At 40.7% G+C, this 16,186-nt stretch overlaps 1 protein-coding gene across 2 annotated transcripts in view; it reads right to left on the bottom strand.

Moving 5' to 3' along the window:
- LOC122650091 (WD repeat-containing protein 11-like) overlaps window positions 1-16,186 on the bottom strand; it is a 77,480-nt gene that overhangs the window by 30,138 nt on the left and 31,156 nt on the right. For both annotated transcript variants that reach the window (XM_043843392.1, XM_043843393.1), the window contains exon 6: window positions 8,076-8,142. In XM_043843392.1, the coding sequence (XP_043699327.1) occupies window positions 8,076-8,142 (67 nt within the window). The remainder of the gene's footprint in view (window positions 1-8,075; window positions 8,143-16,186) is intronic.

Below are 16,186 nucleotides of genomic sequence, written 5' to 3'. Positions count from 1 at the left end.
TATGTATAGATGTATGACATCCCAAGAAGATTATACATTTACCCTAAAATCTGTATTTTTTTTTTTTTTGGGGTATTTTCTGAATTTATAAAATACTTAAAAAAATATAAAAAATCTGATTTTTCCATCTATACTCTTTCATTATAGTTTGATAAAATGTATAATTGGCTGAAATAGAATCAAAGACTTAGATTCATATATATAGTACATTATGTCATTTTTTTTAATTATTTAAAAAATTAAATAATGTGTAACTAGTTGTAAAAAATATAAAAATGTTTAAATATTGTTTAGGGCAACTTTGCTAGGTAGTAAATAAAAGAAGATGATGCAATGCATGACATGCATCATAATGTGTGTCTATACTTGTATAAATAATAAATTATTTATGTGTGGATTTGAATATTGTTTAATGTATATCTTATATAGTTATCTACTTTTGTTTGGTATTTAAGACGATGCCGCGACAACAAGACATTGGGTGGTCTTATTGTACTAAAATAAACAATAATAGATTGCATACACAGTGCAACTTCTGTGACACCCAAACATCTTGGAGGTGGGGTAACTCGGCAAAAAGAGCACATGGCGAGAGGATATGGAAATGTTTCCAAGTGTACACGATGTGCTGTAGAGTTAAGCCAGGCAATGCAAAAACACCTTAGAGATTCCAAAAAAATCCAAGCAAGCACATGATGATGTTGATGCATTGGTGAAAAATTTGATGGAAGATTTTGAAGATTATGAAGGATCGGATATGGAAGCAAAGGAGGACCCAGAGTTGGCATTGGCGATGAAACAATCAAGACATGAAGCAAAAGAGCAACAATGGAGAGCTGAGCAATTGATTAGAAGTCAATCAGCTCGACCCAGCCAAGGCCCTGTAGATATTGGTGTTGACTCCTCTTGTCGTCCATCTCTAAGTAAGGGTAAGCAGCCTGTTGGCCTTAGTAGAGCAACCAGTGTGAAGGGGATGTTTGACCGGTTTACAAAGAGTGGTAAGGGTAAGAGAAAGAAGAGCCCAGATATCAGAGACATGGATCCTAATGTCTATAGAGCAAGGGATGCCAGCCAACAGAGGATTGAAGAAAGCTTTCAACCCAAAACACTTAGTAAAAGGATAGGCAGAGCAATCTCCAGATGATTCCACAGTTCTATGATTCCACCACATAAGGCCAAAGATCCCCACTTCAAGGCCATAGTAAAGGAGATTCAGCTGTGTGGGAAAAATGTTAAGCCACCCACACCTCATGAGATTGCTGGGCCTTACTTGGATGATATTGTCCAAGAGGTGCATGAGTATGTAGAGAGGTTCAAGGAGAAGTGGTCACTATATGGAGTGACCATCATGTGTGATGGATGGAGTGGACCAACAAGATTATCCATCATCAATTTTCTTATCTACTGTGATGGAAGGACGATCTTCCACAAGTCGGTCAATGCATCTAGTGAAATCAAAGATGCCAACTACTTGTACAAGTTAATGGATGAAGTTGTGGAGGACATAGGAGAAGAAAATGTTGTCCAAGTAGTAACTGACAATGCAGCAAATTTCAAGAAAGCTGGTCAGTTGCTTATGTTAAAGAGGCAACATTTATTTTGGACACCATGTGCAGCTCATTGCATAGATTTGATGTTTAAGGACATAGGAGAATTGCCCAAGGTCCAAAAGTTGGTTGATAATGCAAGGAAAATCACCAACTTTATTTACAACCATAGTTGGGTTTTGGCATTGATGAGGAGTTATACACAAGGGGATTTAGTGAGGCCTACAACAACAAGATTTGCAACAAATTACATTGCAATTGATAGCCTCATTTCCCGAAAGCATGGGCTGCTACAGATGTTCACCTCTACTGAGTGGTTGACTAGCAATTATGCAAGGTCTGAAATTGGGAGATTTGTTCAAGATCTTGTCACCTCCTCAAAGTTTTGGGCTGCAATGGGCCGACTTTATAATGTTATGATGCCACTCTTTTGTCTGCTTCGAGAGGTTAATGGGGATAAAGAGCAGACCATGGGTAAGATGGTAGAGGCCATGGGATGTGTGAAGAGAAAAATACATAAGAATAACCCAACATCAAACAAGAAGTATTTGAAGATTATATCCGATCGATGGAAAAATATGTTGGTTCAAGATGTATATTGGGCAGGTAATCTTATAAGTATATGACTTTGGTTTCATTTTAAACACTTAGTAGTTAGTAAGTTACTATTTATTTATTTATTATTAGAATTTCTAGGTTTCTAACCATCCATTACAAACCATGTGCAGCATTTGAATCCGGATATCCAATACTCCAATGATATAGGGTGTAGACCGGATCTATTGCGTGCCCTAAGGAATGTTGTGAACAGAATGGAGCCAGATGTAGCGAAGGCCACACTTGCCATGGATGAGGTTAGAACTAAATTGGTTGTATAAATGATTGAAACCAAGAATAGAGTGATTGGTGGAAGTGGAACTAATATATATATTTTTTTAATACCTCTCTAGGCTAAGTATTTTCGGGAGGCCACTCGTGGTTTTGCTGATAGAATAGCTATCCATGCTAGGAGCACACAACGCCCAGGTAAGTTAGGTTTACCTAATTTATTATATCATTTAAAATTTGTTTTAAGGTTTTGTCTTTTAATATTTCATTTATTATTGTGCAACTGATTGGTGGCTCAATTATGGGGGTACTAGTGCTCCACACTTAACCCGAATTGCAATTCGAATATTATCCCTGACGGCGTCCTCTAGTGGCTGCGAACGTAACTGGAGTACATTCGGGTTGATACACACCAAACCCCGGAATCGTCTCAGTTATTCAAAGTTGGAGAAGCTAGTGTATGTCCATTACAACATGAAGCTGAAGCTTAAATATTTAGAGCTGGAAAGAGAAGGAGATGATGTAGATGTCAACCCAATCGACATCAACCACCTACTTGACGATGAAGATCCAGTTAGAGCATGGATAGAAGATACCGATAAGGTATTGGTGATGGATCAATTAAGTGAGGATCGCCAGACAACCAAACCTGATCCAGTGATAGAGAGCATCATTCAACAGATGGATGAGGATGCAACACAGCACCCATCACAAGATCCTTGTCCTAATGTTGAAGAAAATGAAAGTAGCTCTGAAGAAGGTTTAGTCAGGAGGACAAGGTCAGGTCATCCGTATGGAGGAACTCAACAACATGTTGATGATGAGGATGAAGACGACGATGGTGATGGTGATGGTGATGGTGATGGTGGTGGTGGTTCTGTTGCTGCTGCTGCTGATGATGATGATGATGATGATGATGATGATGACGATGATGATGATGGTAGTGGTGGTGGTGGTGGTGGTGGCCATGGTGCTGGAGGTAGTGGTGGTGGCCATGAGGCTTCACAACATCGTGTTGGGGTTCAGTTCACATGTGAGGCAGGATACACACATACTACCCAAGATATGGATCATGGTGCTGAGCCTGCTGGCCATAAGACTTACTCGCGGAAGCCGCATAAGGGCAAGTCTGCCAAGCGCTCCCACAATCCATATGATAGTGATGTGCTTATGAGTGGCATGGAGTCACTTAGCATTAGTTCTGATTATGCTGGTGCTTCATCAGGCCATGGGCATTATGCATCGGTTCTTCTTCAGGCTATGGACATGGGGCTTCTGTAGGGTATGGAAGTTATGGATACGGAGAGAATCAAGCACAAGCACAACCTAGTGCTGTCGTGACATTAGCCACTCCAGAGCAGTACACACGATTCTACTATGAGTGGGAGAGTCACTACCATCAGTATTTTGACTGGGCTCAGTATTGTGCTTATGTTCGGACAGTACACAACATCATCCTAGTCGCTCCTATTGTTAAAGACCCTTACAGACATGACTTTGATCCACCCCGACATTCTTCATGGCAATAGAGTGACTCTACATGTAAAGAATTTCATCTTTTAATCTTTTATAACAATTTCAAAGTGCTACACTTGTCTGGTTATTGATTATTCACAATTCTTAGTATATATGCATGATACATGACACAAATTGCTTGTTTATATTGTTTTTTGTGTCCAAAAGTGTATTTTCATGTGTATTTTCATCATTTTCATACGTTTCTGCACCGATCGATACGTATCTCCGATACGATACGATACGATACGTCTCTTAAAATCGCCTGACCGATACAATACCCGATACCGAGACTTAAATCCTTGGTTACAGCTTTGGAAAGCCAAGCTTTTATCCTATGCAGGTCGCCTCGAGCTCATTAGATCGGTGCTCCAGTCTTGCTACATTTATTGGAGTGGTGTTTTTGGCCTCCCAAAGGCTACCATCAAGGCAGCTGAATCCATTATGTGTGCCTTCCCTTGGAAAGGTGTGGACTCTGCCAGGTTCCTTCATTCTATGAGCTAGGCTTCCCTTTGTGTCCCCAAATCTGAAGGAGGCCTCGGGCTTAGGAGAATAAAAGATGTCAACATTGCTGGGTCCATCAAGCTTATTTGGAAGATCCTCACCAACAGAACCACCATCTGGACTTCTTGGGTGTATGCTGGGCCCCTCCATAGAGATTCTATTTGGTCTATTAGCCCAAGGACTGACTCCTCCTGGGTTTGGCACAGAATTCTCTAGGTGAGGCATTTAGCCAGGGACGCCATTTCGTGCAGGATTGATGATGGTTCGACCACCTTGCTTTGGCTGGACAAGTGGCACCCTTCTGGTGTCCTCTCTTCTATTGTGAGCCCCCGAGATATCTACTACTCCGGATTGGACAGATCTGCTCTTGTTGCTGCTATCATCGCCAGAGGCTCTTGGTCCCCTCCCCCCCTCCCCTCCCCTCCCCTCCCCCCCTTGCCGACCTTTGGAGCTCCCTCCCCCCCATCCCCCCTGGGCATCGAGGTAGAGGTGACACCATCTTGTGGATCCCCTCCCACTCGGGCAGATTCAGCTCTCACTCCACTTGGGATTTGGTTAGACATAGAGGGACCCCTTGTCCTTGGCATAGAGTTGTTTGGTTTCGTGGCCACATAGGACTGATCCACTCACTCATGCATATCTAACACACAACCAAACAACTCTATGCCAAGTATAAGCAATTGATAGATCAGTCCAAGTATCTACATATTAAGTGACCCAACACTCTATTTGTGAAGACCACTGCTTGCTCAGTTGGTTGGTAACCCTGACTGTAGTTTGCAGGGGTACCAGATGGTCGAGGGATCAACTCTCCTCTCTTCACCGAGCGCATTAAGGTGCTCCTGCAGGCCATACTCTCTTTCCTCTCTGAATATTGGTGTCCATGTGGCAGTCCGGTAGTAATAGTAGTAAGGATTACACTTCAGCCAAAAGAATCCTTATTTGTGGCCAATGCATATCCTTTAGGGGCTGGACCATACACCAGGTATTGTTCAAAAATTCAGTGTTATTACACAGCCCATAGTTGTTACAGTGCCAAGGCGACCCATGGCGTTGGAGGGGGCCTGGACGCAAGGCGACGCCAACAATGCACCTAGGCGACCAAGGTGTCTGGGGCCCTGGATGCCTAGGCGACATCTTGACAACTATGACAGCTTTAATGTGACCCTATTCCTTAGGATTACTTGTCTAATTTATCCCCTTCAAAACCAAGTACCAGATGCAGAGCATAACCAGGAGTTTTGGTCAGGGAGTCAGACGGATTGGGCTTTCCAGACAATAGGTTTTGGTTAGAAGCATCCTGCAGGGCCTAGCATGATGTGCAACTGACATATCAGGTACTTTTCCTAGCATTTCTTTGAGTTGTATGTAGGGATATTTATTTTCTTATAGAAAAAGTTGGCTTTAGCTATAAGATGTGTATCAGTAGTACTGATATAATAGAAAAAGTAGCTATTTTCTCAAGAAGCCATGTTTAGATAGGAACCCAAGCAGGAAAAGTAACCGGAGTTGATTCAGGTTATATTCCATGTCATGTCACGTCTCAATTGCCGGTGAGAGAATTCTCAAAGAAAGTGTCATCACTGAGATGCAAATGAAGAATGACTGGTTCCTGAGCACCAAACTTAAAGTCTTCACATATTGACATTTGACACCACCCACCCCCATTTTTTTTCCTATGATAAAGATCATGTAAAGCCTAAATCACAAAATAAAAGGAGAGGGAAAGAAAGTTACCCTGATAAAGTTCAATGATGACGTGTTTTATTAACTGCTGGTCCCAAACCCTGGTGAGGGTTTTATAAGCGATGGTAGTTCACATAAAACATATAACAAGACCCTTCAAACATGAATTTTAAAATCTAATTCCTCTGACTTTATAGTGGAGCAAACATGGCCTAAGCAGAGAATAATTTATGAACAGCGTTCACTAAGCCAACCCCGAGTAAGCAGGATAAGGCTTAGTTCAGTCATACAAGGATTCTTGTTATAGGTAATAAAAACTAATCAGCAAAGCTCATCAGAACAGGGTTCTGATGATGGTAAGTGAATCAGCCATCTCCTAGCACATATATTGTTTTTCTGTAGTGGTGCATGCATGGTTTAAAGTATCGACCAATACGATATGATACGGACCGGTACGTATTGGTATCGGTCGATACCGATACGATACATACCGATACGTCTCCTTTTTTAAAAAAATGAACTGCCTCGAATTGTATCGACCAATACAACCGATACGTATCGATGGTATCGATACGTCCAGTAAAGGGTTCTGTGGGTGGTTTAATACGTATCAATACATATCGACCGATACGGCTCGATACATACCGATACATACCGATGCGTACCGATACATACCGATACGTACTGATACCATCAATACATTCCATAAAAAACCATTTTCACTCACAGACTAGATACAACTTCTAATCTAACAAAAAAATGAAGGAAAACTCTCAACCAAGAGTCTAAAATTTTGCATTTAATCTTGGTTTTTCACACTTTTAAACTAAAAAACGAATCAAGGAGTGCTACAACATGATCCTTGCATCATCCAATACTCTTCATCGCTATAGACGATTACAACATATAAGAAACCTCATCTTTTATAACAATTTCAATTTAATGCACTTGTTTGGTTATATATTATTCACCATTTTAGGTTTTATGCATGACACTTATTATATATTGCTTATTTATATTGTTTTTTGTTCCAAAAGTGTATTTCCATATGTATCTTGACCGTTTCTATGTGTATCTGTATTGTTCAATACGTATCTCCGAAACAATACAATACGATACGTCTCTTAAAATCACCCGACCAATACAATACCCGATACCGATACTTTAAACCTTGGGTGCATGTGCATGAATGTTAATCAAATAAGATCACAAATTTTTGCAAACTTCTACTAGCTAACCTATTATAACTCATCTGGCTAATTCAGACTCACAGTCAACAATGCTATGGACCTCCGGTTTGTACAACACCAAACTCAGCCTTATCCCAACTTAATGGGGTTGGCTACATGGATCCAAACAAAACACAGTAAGGAAACTGAGGTCTAAACAAAAAAGGGGAATGAAGATATGGGAAATGAGATGAGAAATGGAAAATGACAATTGAAAGATGGAAAATAAGAAGAAAAATGAACGCCCAACAAGTCAGGAGAATCTCAGATAAATGGGATCTGGTACATGGATCCTTGCCCTACAATAGGCTCTATCTGAGGTCATACTTGGTACAAGACCTAGACATGTCCTTCCTCACAACTTCTCCTATGGTCATTTTAGGCCTGCCCCTAGCTCTTTTAGTTCCTTCAATCGGAATCATATCACTCCTTATTGGGGCGTCCCTAGGCCTCCGTTGAACATGACCATACCAACTCAAACAACTCTCTCAGAGCTTGTCATTGATCAGGGCAACTCCCAAGTCAGCTCTTATACGTTCACTCCTTACTTTATCCTTCCTAGTTCATTCTTCTAGTTTGTAATCATGTTATTAGATTCCAAAAAAAAAATCTATCAATCAGATCATTAAATAAATTTGAATTTGAAGATAAAAACTGTAAATGAAGTTTCCTTACCTCTGCCCATAAATTCCATGTATGATAACGTATAGATTTGAGACCAGATTTAGTCTATGACAGAAATAAGAAGACAAGGAAGATAGCATACCATTATTGGATTCTTTGTCATAGCCCACACCTCCACAGGTGCATCACGAAACAAAATTAGAAGATACCTGAAATAAGGTTTGAGTCATACCAAAGAATATTCAACTCTACAAAGCAAGATAACAAACCAAAGTAACAGCAAACATATATACCATACAAAGTAAATTAACCCTAGGACCAATGGCTTCAGAGTTTGAGGGTTAAACAATCATTTATGAAGAAGAATTATTCAAAGCAATTTTTAAAGTAGCAATAATTGTTTCATTCTCAGTAATTTTAAAGGGAAAATCTTGTTGTAACCAAGGTTGGTTACAACAAGATTGTAACCTTACTTTTTTGCCCTTTTAGTAGATCACACTTTTTTCTTTCAATGAGGGCAAATCCTGTCATTTCACATAAAAACTGCATTAAATACTGCATTATATGACTTCCAACTTTTTAAAAACCCTTTTTTAACCTTGCATTAAATGCAGCAATAAATAACTTTTGGGAATAAGACAAGGGACAATTAAAAGAAGGTTACAACTTCTTAGTTCACCACTTTGGTGACAACGAATGGTTACCAATTTTAAATATCTTGGTCTCACAATGAAATCTAATTAGTCACACAGAAGGTGACATCTTTGGAGAGAAGCCGCCGGTGAGAAGAAAGGTGGTAGCACTTATAGCCTTTGGTAGAGGAGTACCCAAGAAAAATACACTTAAGAGCTTTGGGGTCTTTAGTCCGAGCAGACTTGTTGACATGGATATAACAGACATAACCAAACACTTTGGGGGGAAGAGAGAAGGCAAGAACCTGAGGAGACAATGTGTCCAAAGGGGATTTAGAACCAAGAAGTTTAGTGGGCATGAGATCATAGTTGTCACGGCGGTTAGGCGACCCAAGGCAATGGAGAGGGCCAAAGTTTAAGGCGACACCAACTAGGCGAACAAGGCGTCCAAGGCGACCGCCTAGGCGACCAAGGCGCCCAAGTCGACCAAGGCGCCTGGACGACTAGGCGGCGCCTTGACAACTATGCATGAGATTGATGAGGAAGGCAGCAACAAGAACGGCATCCGCCCAAAAGGTCTTAAGGACATGCATGCCAAATAGTAGACTCCTAGTGACTTCCAAAAAATGGCGATTTTTCCGTTTAGCTACCCCATTTTGTTGGGGTGTGTCAACACAAGCTAGCTGATGGATAATGCCATTATCAGTGAAAAAGTTTTGGAGTCCACCATACATGTATTCCCCCTCCCCCCCCCCCCCCTTTTATCAGAACGAACAATTTTAATTCTAGTATCAAACTGAGTACAAATCAGTTGATAGAAGTTCTTGAAGGCATCAAATACATCACTTATGTTTCATCAAAAATGTCCAAGTGGACCGAGAATAGTCATCAACAAAGGAAACAAAATAACGAAAACCAACTAAGGAAGTAGTGGGAGAGGGTCCCCAAACATCAGAATGCACAATATGAAAAGGAACAGTGGATCTATTACCATGGCAATTGTTTTTTTCATAACAGCAAAAGAAGGGTGGCCTAAACGTCGATGCAAAAGCATCACAGAATCTAGGGTACGGCTATCACTCTGTCCAGACACATAGGGCTGGGCCACGACCCACAGGCAAAAAGGGGGTGCGCAGTTCAAGAAGGTAAAGGCCTTTCTCCTCACTTCCACTGCCAATAATCCTCTTCGTCACCAAATCCTAAAACAAACAATGAGGGGGAAAAAAAGTGACACAACAGTTCTAGGATTTGGTAAGAGGGCTAACAGAGAGAAGGTTAGTGACAAAATTAGGAACATGAAGGACAAAGTAAAGAGTAATAAAAGAGGTCACATGAACGCTGCCTTTACCAGAAATGGAGGAAAGGGAGGTATCGGCGACCCTAACCTTATCGCGACCAAAACAAACAGAGTAGAAATCATAACACTGAGACATACCAGCCATATAATCGGTGGCACCAAAGTCAATGACCAAGGAGTAGTAGAGGGAGCTGAGGTGGAGACTTGCAGGGAAGAGCTGCCCAACTGAGACATAATCCTACGAAGTGTTGCAATGTCGTCCCCAATAAAGGAACAATGACCGGTTTGCAGGCCAGATGGATATGCCATTAGGTTAGGCTCAGCCATCACAATATGTGCTCGAGCTCCCCCTCACCTGCCACCACGCATACCACTAGGACGACATGAAGGACCCAACACCTCTCTCTAGTGTGTCCAAGTTTCCCGCAGTGATCACATCGAAGTCTATCTCTATCATCCCCACGGGTAGGCCCTAGGCCTCTACCACCATTATGCCAATCTATGAAAGAGATAGAAGTAAGAGCAAACCGCTCAAGAGACAAAACTGGTTCCATGGCCACTCGTTGAGTCTCCTCACTTTGCAGGTAGCTACAGACCTTATCTAAAGAGGGAAGAGGAGACTGGCCTAAATTTCTTGTATGCAGATAGGTTCATAGTCAGGGTTGAGTCCACCAAGCAGAATGAGAACATGTTCCTTCCCAAGAGTACGGTATATCTTAGCTTCATCCTCAGGATTGGTCAATTGAAGGCTTGTTAGTAAGTACGCATATTATATGCGTACCCGAACGTTTAGATGAAAAAAACCTCCGTCCCCATATTTTCCCGTATTTTTACAAAAAAACGCGTTTTTTAAACGTGCAAGTATTAAACGCGTATAATTCGGGTATTATACAATTTTATACTTTTTAACCCTAATGTTTTAAAATATAAAAAAAAACAATCAAACGTTTTACTTTCCCTTTCTCCATCCATTCTCTGCGTTACGAACTGCCGAACTCGAACCCTAGCAGCTGCCCCCCAATCTTCAATCATCCTCACTATCTCCGTTCAACAGCCACCGGCGATCATCAAATCCTCGACGGCGACGGCAACGGCAACGGCGACGGCGATGGCTTCTCTTCTCAACGGTTCTCTTCTCTTCTCCATGATTGGGTCTCTTCTAAGAACTAGAACCTCTACTCTGCTGCTCACTCTTCCAAATTCCTCTTCATCTAATTATTCCTTCCTTGTCAGTTTCAGATGGGAGCCTCTGCAATCTTTCAAACTGTGTCTGAAAGCTCTTTGAAGCGCTCCTCCAGTCCCAGTGTACGAATTTGGAGTCAGCAAGGGCTTATTTTCATACTCCAAAATTTTAGGTATATGTTGCTGTGAATATTTGGGCTTACTTTCCTTAAAATCTCCAATCCCCCCCTTTGTGGTTAGTATATTTATTGATAGTTTTGGCTGTGGAGAATCTCCACTGGAGATTCGTGTGACTTCCTTGGATTATTTGTTTTACACTCCATGCCATCTCTTAAATTATCAACCCATATCAGTACCCAAAATGACAATTAAGGTCACCACAAATTAAGGGTATTATATCATATGGAAGTAAAGGTAATATACCAAATAAGGAATGCATCCAAGACTTGTCTAATTCTCAAAATCTTCTCGATTGAGACCTTCAAGATTGATCGATCCATCCATTGCTTGAAAAGCTGTGCTGAGTTGTTGTTTTTGTTTTGTTGGTAGGGCTTAATTAGAAGCCCCAAGAAGATTCATTGAACTGAATGGATCGAGAAATATCAATTGAAATGAAAGAAATGATTATTATGTCTATCACCTGAAAATCCTAAAGTGAAACCATCTCTATCCATTTACAGTTTTAAACTCTCTGCTATTGATTCAAACTGAATATAGTTCAATTCACTTGTTCTTCATTCATCAGTTGTACATGGTGATGAGTCTTCTCTCTTGAAACCCACCTCCCAAACATTGGTTCATTGGCCCCTCTTTCAAACATTCGATGAAGTTATTGCCTCTAAATTATATTGATTGTCAAAACTTTCTGGTTTTAAAAACATGCATCTGAATTCAAACAGAGGACCTGGATGATATGACTCATAAATGCATAGAAATGCTTACTTGATGGTGGTGAATGTATGTTACATAATGAATATATGCCCGTTTTTTTAAAAGTATTATTGCCGTCTAGGCCGTATTAAACACGTATGAAACGCGTATCGTATTATTGCCGTATGCGTTTTATTAAGCCGGATTTTTGAAGGTCCCAATAATGGTAACATTCCTCCCAAAGACCAACAAAAGTATTATAATACTCATAAATTGTCCTATCACCCTGCCTCATGGTGATAAATCTTCTGGAGATATTGGTAAACCTTGGCAGAGTCACCCACCCTATCAAAAATCTTGAAACAGTATCCCAAATGTACTTGCCAATTTCCGTGCACATAAACCTTCTCCCAAACTCAGGCTTCATCGAGAAAATCAGCCAAGTTATAACCAAGGAGTTTTCCGGTCTCTCATTTCTGATATGTAGGAGAACTAGTAGCTGGAGCTTGAATGATGCTAGTAGAATATCCAAGTTTCCCTGCACACCAGAGGGAAAGCTTCACAGAATGAGCCCAGACTAAGTAGTTGGTGTTATCCAACTTCACAATAGAGACCTGAGTGTTGGGGATTCTCAAATGCTAACTGAGTTACCAGTAGTGGGCTGTGAGTTAGCCGAATCACTACTGGAGGCCTCTGTAGATCCATTGACCCCAAACATAGTGTAGAAGAGCACTCAACGATATATACAAGAGGTCCAAACCAAATGGGGAGTACACACTCAACCCAAACACATAGTTCCACCACAAAAAAATCCAACAAGGGAGAAACAAGCTCCAATATGAGAAAACTCCACTCAAACAAGCCCCTTGATGGGTAACAACATCTCATGACAACTCAAGGATCCATATGAGGCATTCCACAACCATTTCATAGCTGAAAACATCATACATTGCATTCCAAATGCGAAAAAGAGGAAAAAAATTGAAAATGGCTGTACCTGGCAGTCCACACGAAAATGAGTTGTGTTCATACAACTCTTGCCTTCAACCATGGAGACCACATAGCCCATTCAAAGGACCCTTGGGCGATTCCTAGGAGCTGAACCACAGCTCCAACAATGGTGAGAGAGAGAGAGAGAAGAAGCACCAACTCCAAATGGCTGGCGGTAACTTTGGGTATTGTTGGTGGCGATTTTAGCTTCAAGAGAGGTCATACTCTCACATGAGATCTTCTTGTAGGCTTCATTCAAGATCTATCTCATGCTTCTTCAATCGATTCACATAGTAGCCTCTGCCTTGGAATCCTTTGTGCCCTAGGATTCCAAAGAGAAGGGAAGAAAGAAATGAAATACAACTCTCCAAACCGTAGAGCTGTGATACCAAGTTGGAATTTAGGAGATGAAGATGAGAAAGACAGAATGAAGAAGAAGACAAGGAAAGGGAAGAGAGTGAGTTTGGTGGAAAGTTGGGAGAGTATTCTCAACTCTCCCGTATATTCATTCACTTAACTTCGAAGGCCAAATTACATTTTTGCCCCCCATGCTAATATAAGATAGCTAAGGAGGTAAAAGGAAAAAGGAAAAGAAACACATTACATCAAATTACAACATAATGGGCATGTGCCTAAAATACGCCTATTAATTCTAACATTTTCATCCAAATCTGTTTCAATCCATGATGTAAGCACTGTAAATCCCCAAAACATGTTGAAATGGTGAAGATTAGGGTCATTTTTTGTGTTAGATGATTTCCTCCCACTCATATCGAAGAGATACGAGTTTCCAAGGCCTTCGGTTGCTCTCAGTTTGGTATCTCACTCACAGTTTCTGTTTTGAGGTTTAAAGGAGGCGTATCAAGTGTATATTACCTGTATCAGACCGTATTGAACTATATCAGTCCCATATCGGACCACATTGGCCCCATATCAGTCGATACAATTTTTTTTAAATAAGCATCGTATCAGTAATTATCATATCGTTACCCACTGATACCGATACGATATGATACTTACCGATACTTAAAACCATGTGTATAAGGATGGTTTTAAAAGCAAAGCAAATGAATTTTTTTTTTTTTTTTTGGTGAATAAAAAATGTATTACCAAAGCCCAAGGGGGGAGAGAAGGAGAAAAAAAGGGGGGAGGGGAATATACAACGAGGGAGAAGGGAGGACCCTTTTTTAAAAAGAGAGATGAACATTTAATTACCTACAAGAGTGGGCAGCATGCAAGCCAAATAGATTTCTTCCTAACCAGAAGGTCTGACAGATTATTATGTAAGGATTGTAAGGTCATACCGGAAGAGTACTTAACCACCCAACATAGACTGGTGGTCTTGGATATGTACCTTGGTACGAGACACCGTAAAAAGGCGAAACAGGTTTGTCCTAAAATAAGATGGGACCGGTTACAAGGAGCTCTCCTAGAATCATTTACCAAGAAAATGGCCTTGCAAGGGAGGTGGGATTTTGAAGGAGATACAAACGAGATGTGGATTAATATGACGACTTGTATCAAGAAGGTTGCTAAAGAAGTACTTGGGATTTCTAAAGGTATGCGTCTGGGCCCTAGAGAGACTTGGTGGTGGGATGATGAGGTCCAAGCAGCCATTAAGACTAAAAAAGATTGTTTTAAGACTTGGCAAAAGACTAACGAGGGAGAGGATAAAGTGAGCTATTATTCGGCCAGAAATGAAGCTTGAAAAATTGTGGGGAAAGCACGAGCGAAGAAATATGATGAACTTTATGAAAAGCTTAATACAAAGGAAGGGAAAAATGAGATCTATCGGATAGCTAAAATAAGAGAAAGGAAGAGTAGAGATTTGGACCATGTTAGATGCATTAAGAGCGAGGATGGTAGAGTACTAATACGGGATGCAGACATTATGGAGAGATGGGGTGAGTATTTTTATAATTTGCTAAATGGAGCTACCTCGACTAATGGGGTCACTTCGGACGTGGAAAGTAATAGGCTTGAAGCCAACATACACCATGGACAGCTCCAACGAGTTGAAGAAGCCGAAGTTAAAGAGTCTCTACGAAAGATGAAGGTAGGCAAAACACCAGGACCGGATGAGATCGCAATTGAAGTGTGGAAGAGCTTAGGAGGAAGGGGGGTATCTTGGCTAACCAATTTGTTTAACAAGATTCTAAGTACAAAGAAAATGCCACATGATTGGAGGAGAAGTACTCTAGTTCCGATTTATAAGAACAAAGGTGACATCCAGAACTGCAATAACTATAGAGGCATTAAGCTAATGAGTCATACCATGAAACTTTGGGAGAAAATCATTGAAGCTCACCTAAGAAGAGATACTGATATATCGGATAACCAATTTGGTTTTATGCCATGGAGATCCACGACAGAAGCTATTTACCTTCTAAGGAGGCTTATGGAAATCTTTAGAGCTCACAAAAGGAATCTATATATGGTCTTTATCGACCTAGAAAAGGCATATGATAGAGTGCCTAGAGAGCTCATTTGGCATGTCCTAGGGAAGAGAAGGAGCTCAATTAACTATGTGTATATTGTTAAGGACATGTATGAGGGTGTGGTGACAAGTGTCAAAACTGCAGAGGGACAAAGTAGTGAATTCCCAATTACAATTGGGCTACACCAAAGATCAGCTCTAAGCCCCTATTTGTTTGCACTCATCATGGATGATTTAACTAGACATATTCAAGATGAAGTCCCTTGGTGTATGCCATTCGTTGATGATATTGTTTTGATAGATGAGACAGTGGAAGGGATTAATGCAAAGCTGGAACTATTGAGATCAAACTTGGAATCAAGAGGTTTTAAGTTAAGCAGAACAAAGACAGAATATATGATGTGTAACTTCAGGCAAACCAGGAGAGATGATGAAGTGGTGAAACTTGAGGAGAGAGAGCTACCACAAAGTGAATGCTTTAAATACCTAGGGTCAACCTTTAACAAAGAAGGTGATATAGAAGATGATGTTTCCCATAGAATTAAAGTAGGATGGTTGAAATGGAGAGGAGCATTAGGAGTTTTATGTGACAAATGTATGCCTATTAAGCTTAAGGGGAAATTCTACAGGACAGTAATAAGACCAGCGATGATTTATGGGGCGGAATGTTGGGCAGTTAAGAAGAGTCATATAGATAAGATGAGTGCAGGGGAGATGAGGATGCTGAGGAGGATGTGCGGCAAGACCAGGAGAGATAAAGTAAGGAATGTTTGTAGTAGAACCGAATTGGGAGTTGTACCAATCCAGGACAAACTTCGGGAGAGCCGCTTGAGATGGTTTGGTCA

Source organism: Telopea speciosissima, chromosome 2, assembly GCF_018873765.1.
Source record: "Telopea speciosissima isolate NSW1024214 ecotype Mountain lineage chromosome 2, Tspe_v1, whole genome shotgun sequence".
In the NCBI taxonomy this organism is placed as follows: domain Eukaryota; kingdom Viridiplantae; phylum Streptophyta; class Magnoliopsida; order Proteales; family Proteaceae; genus Telopea; species Telopea speciosissima.
This window is presented reverse-complemented; position numbering and strand designations above follow the sequence as displayed.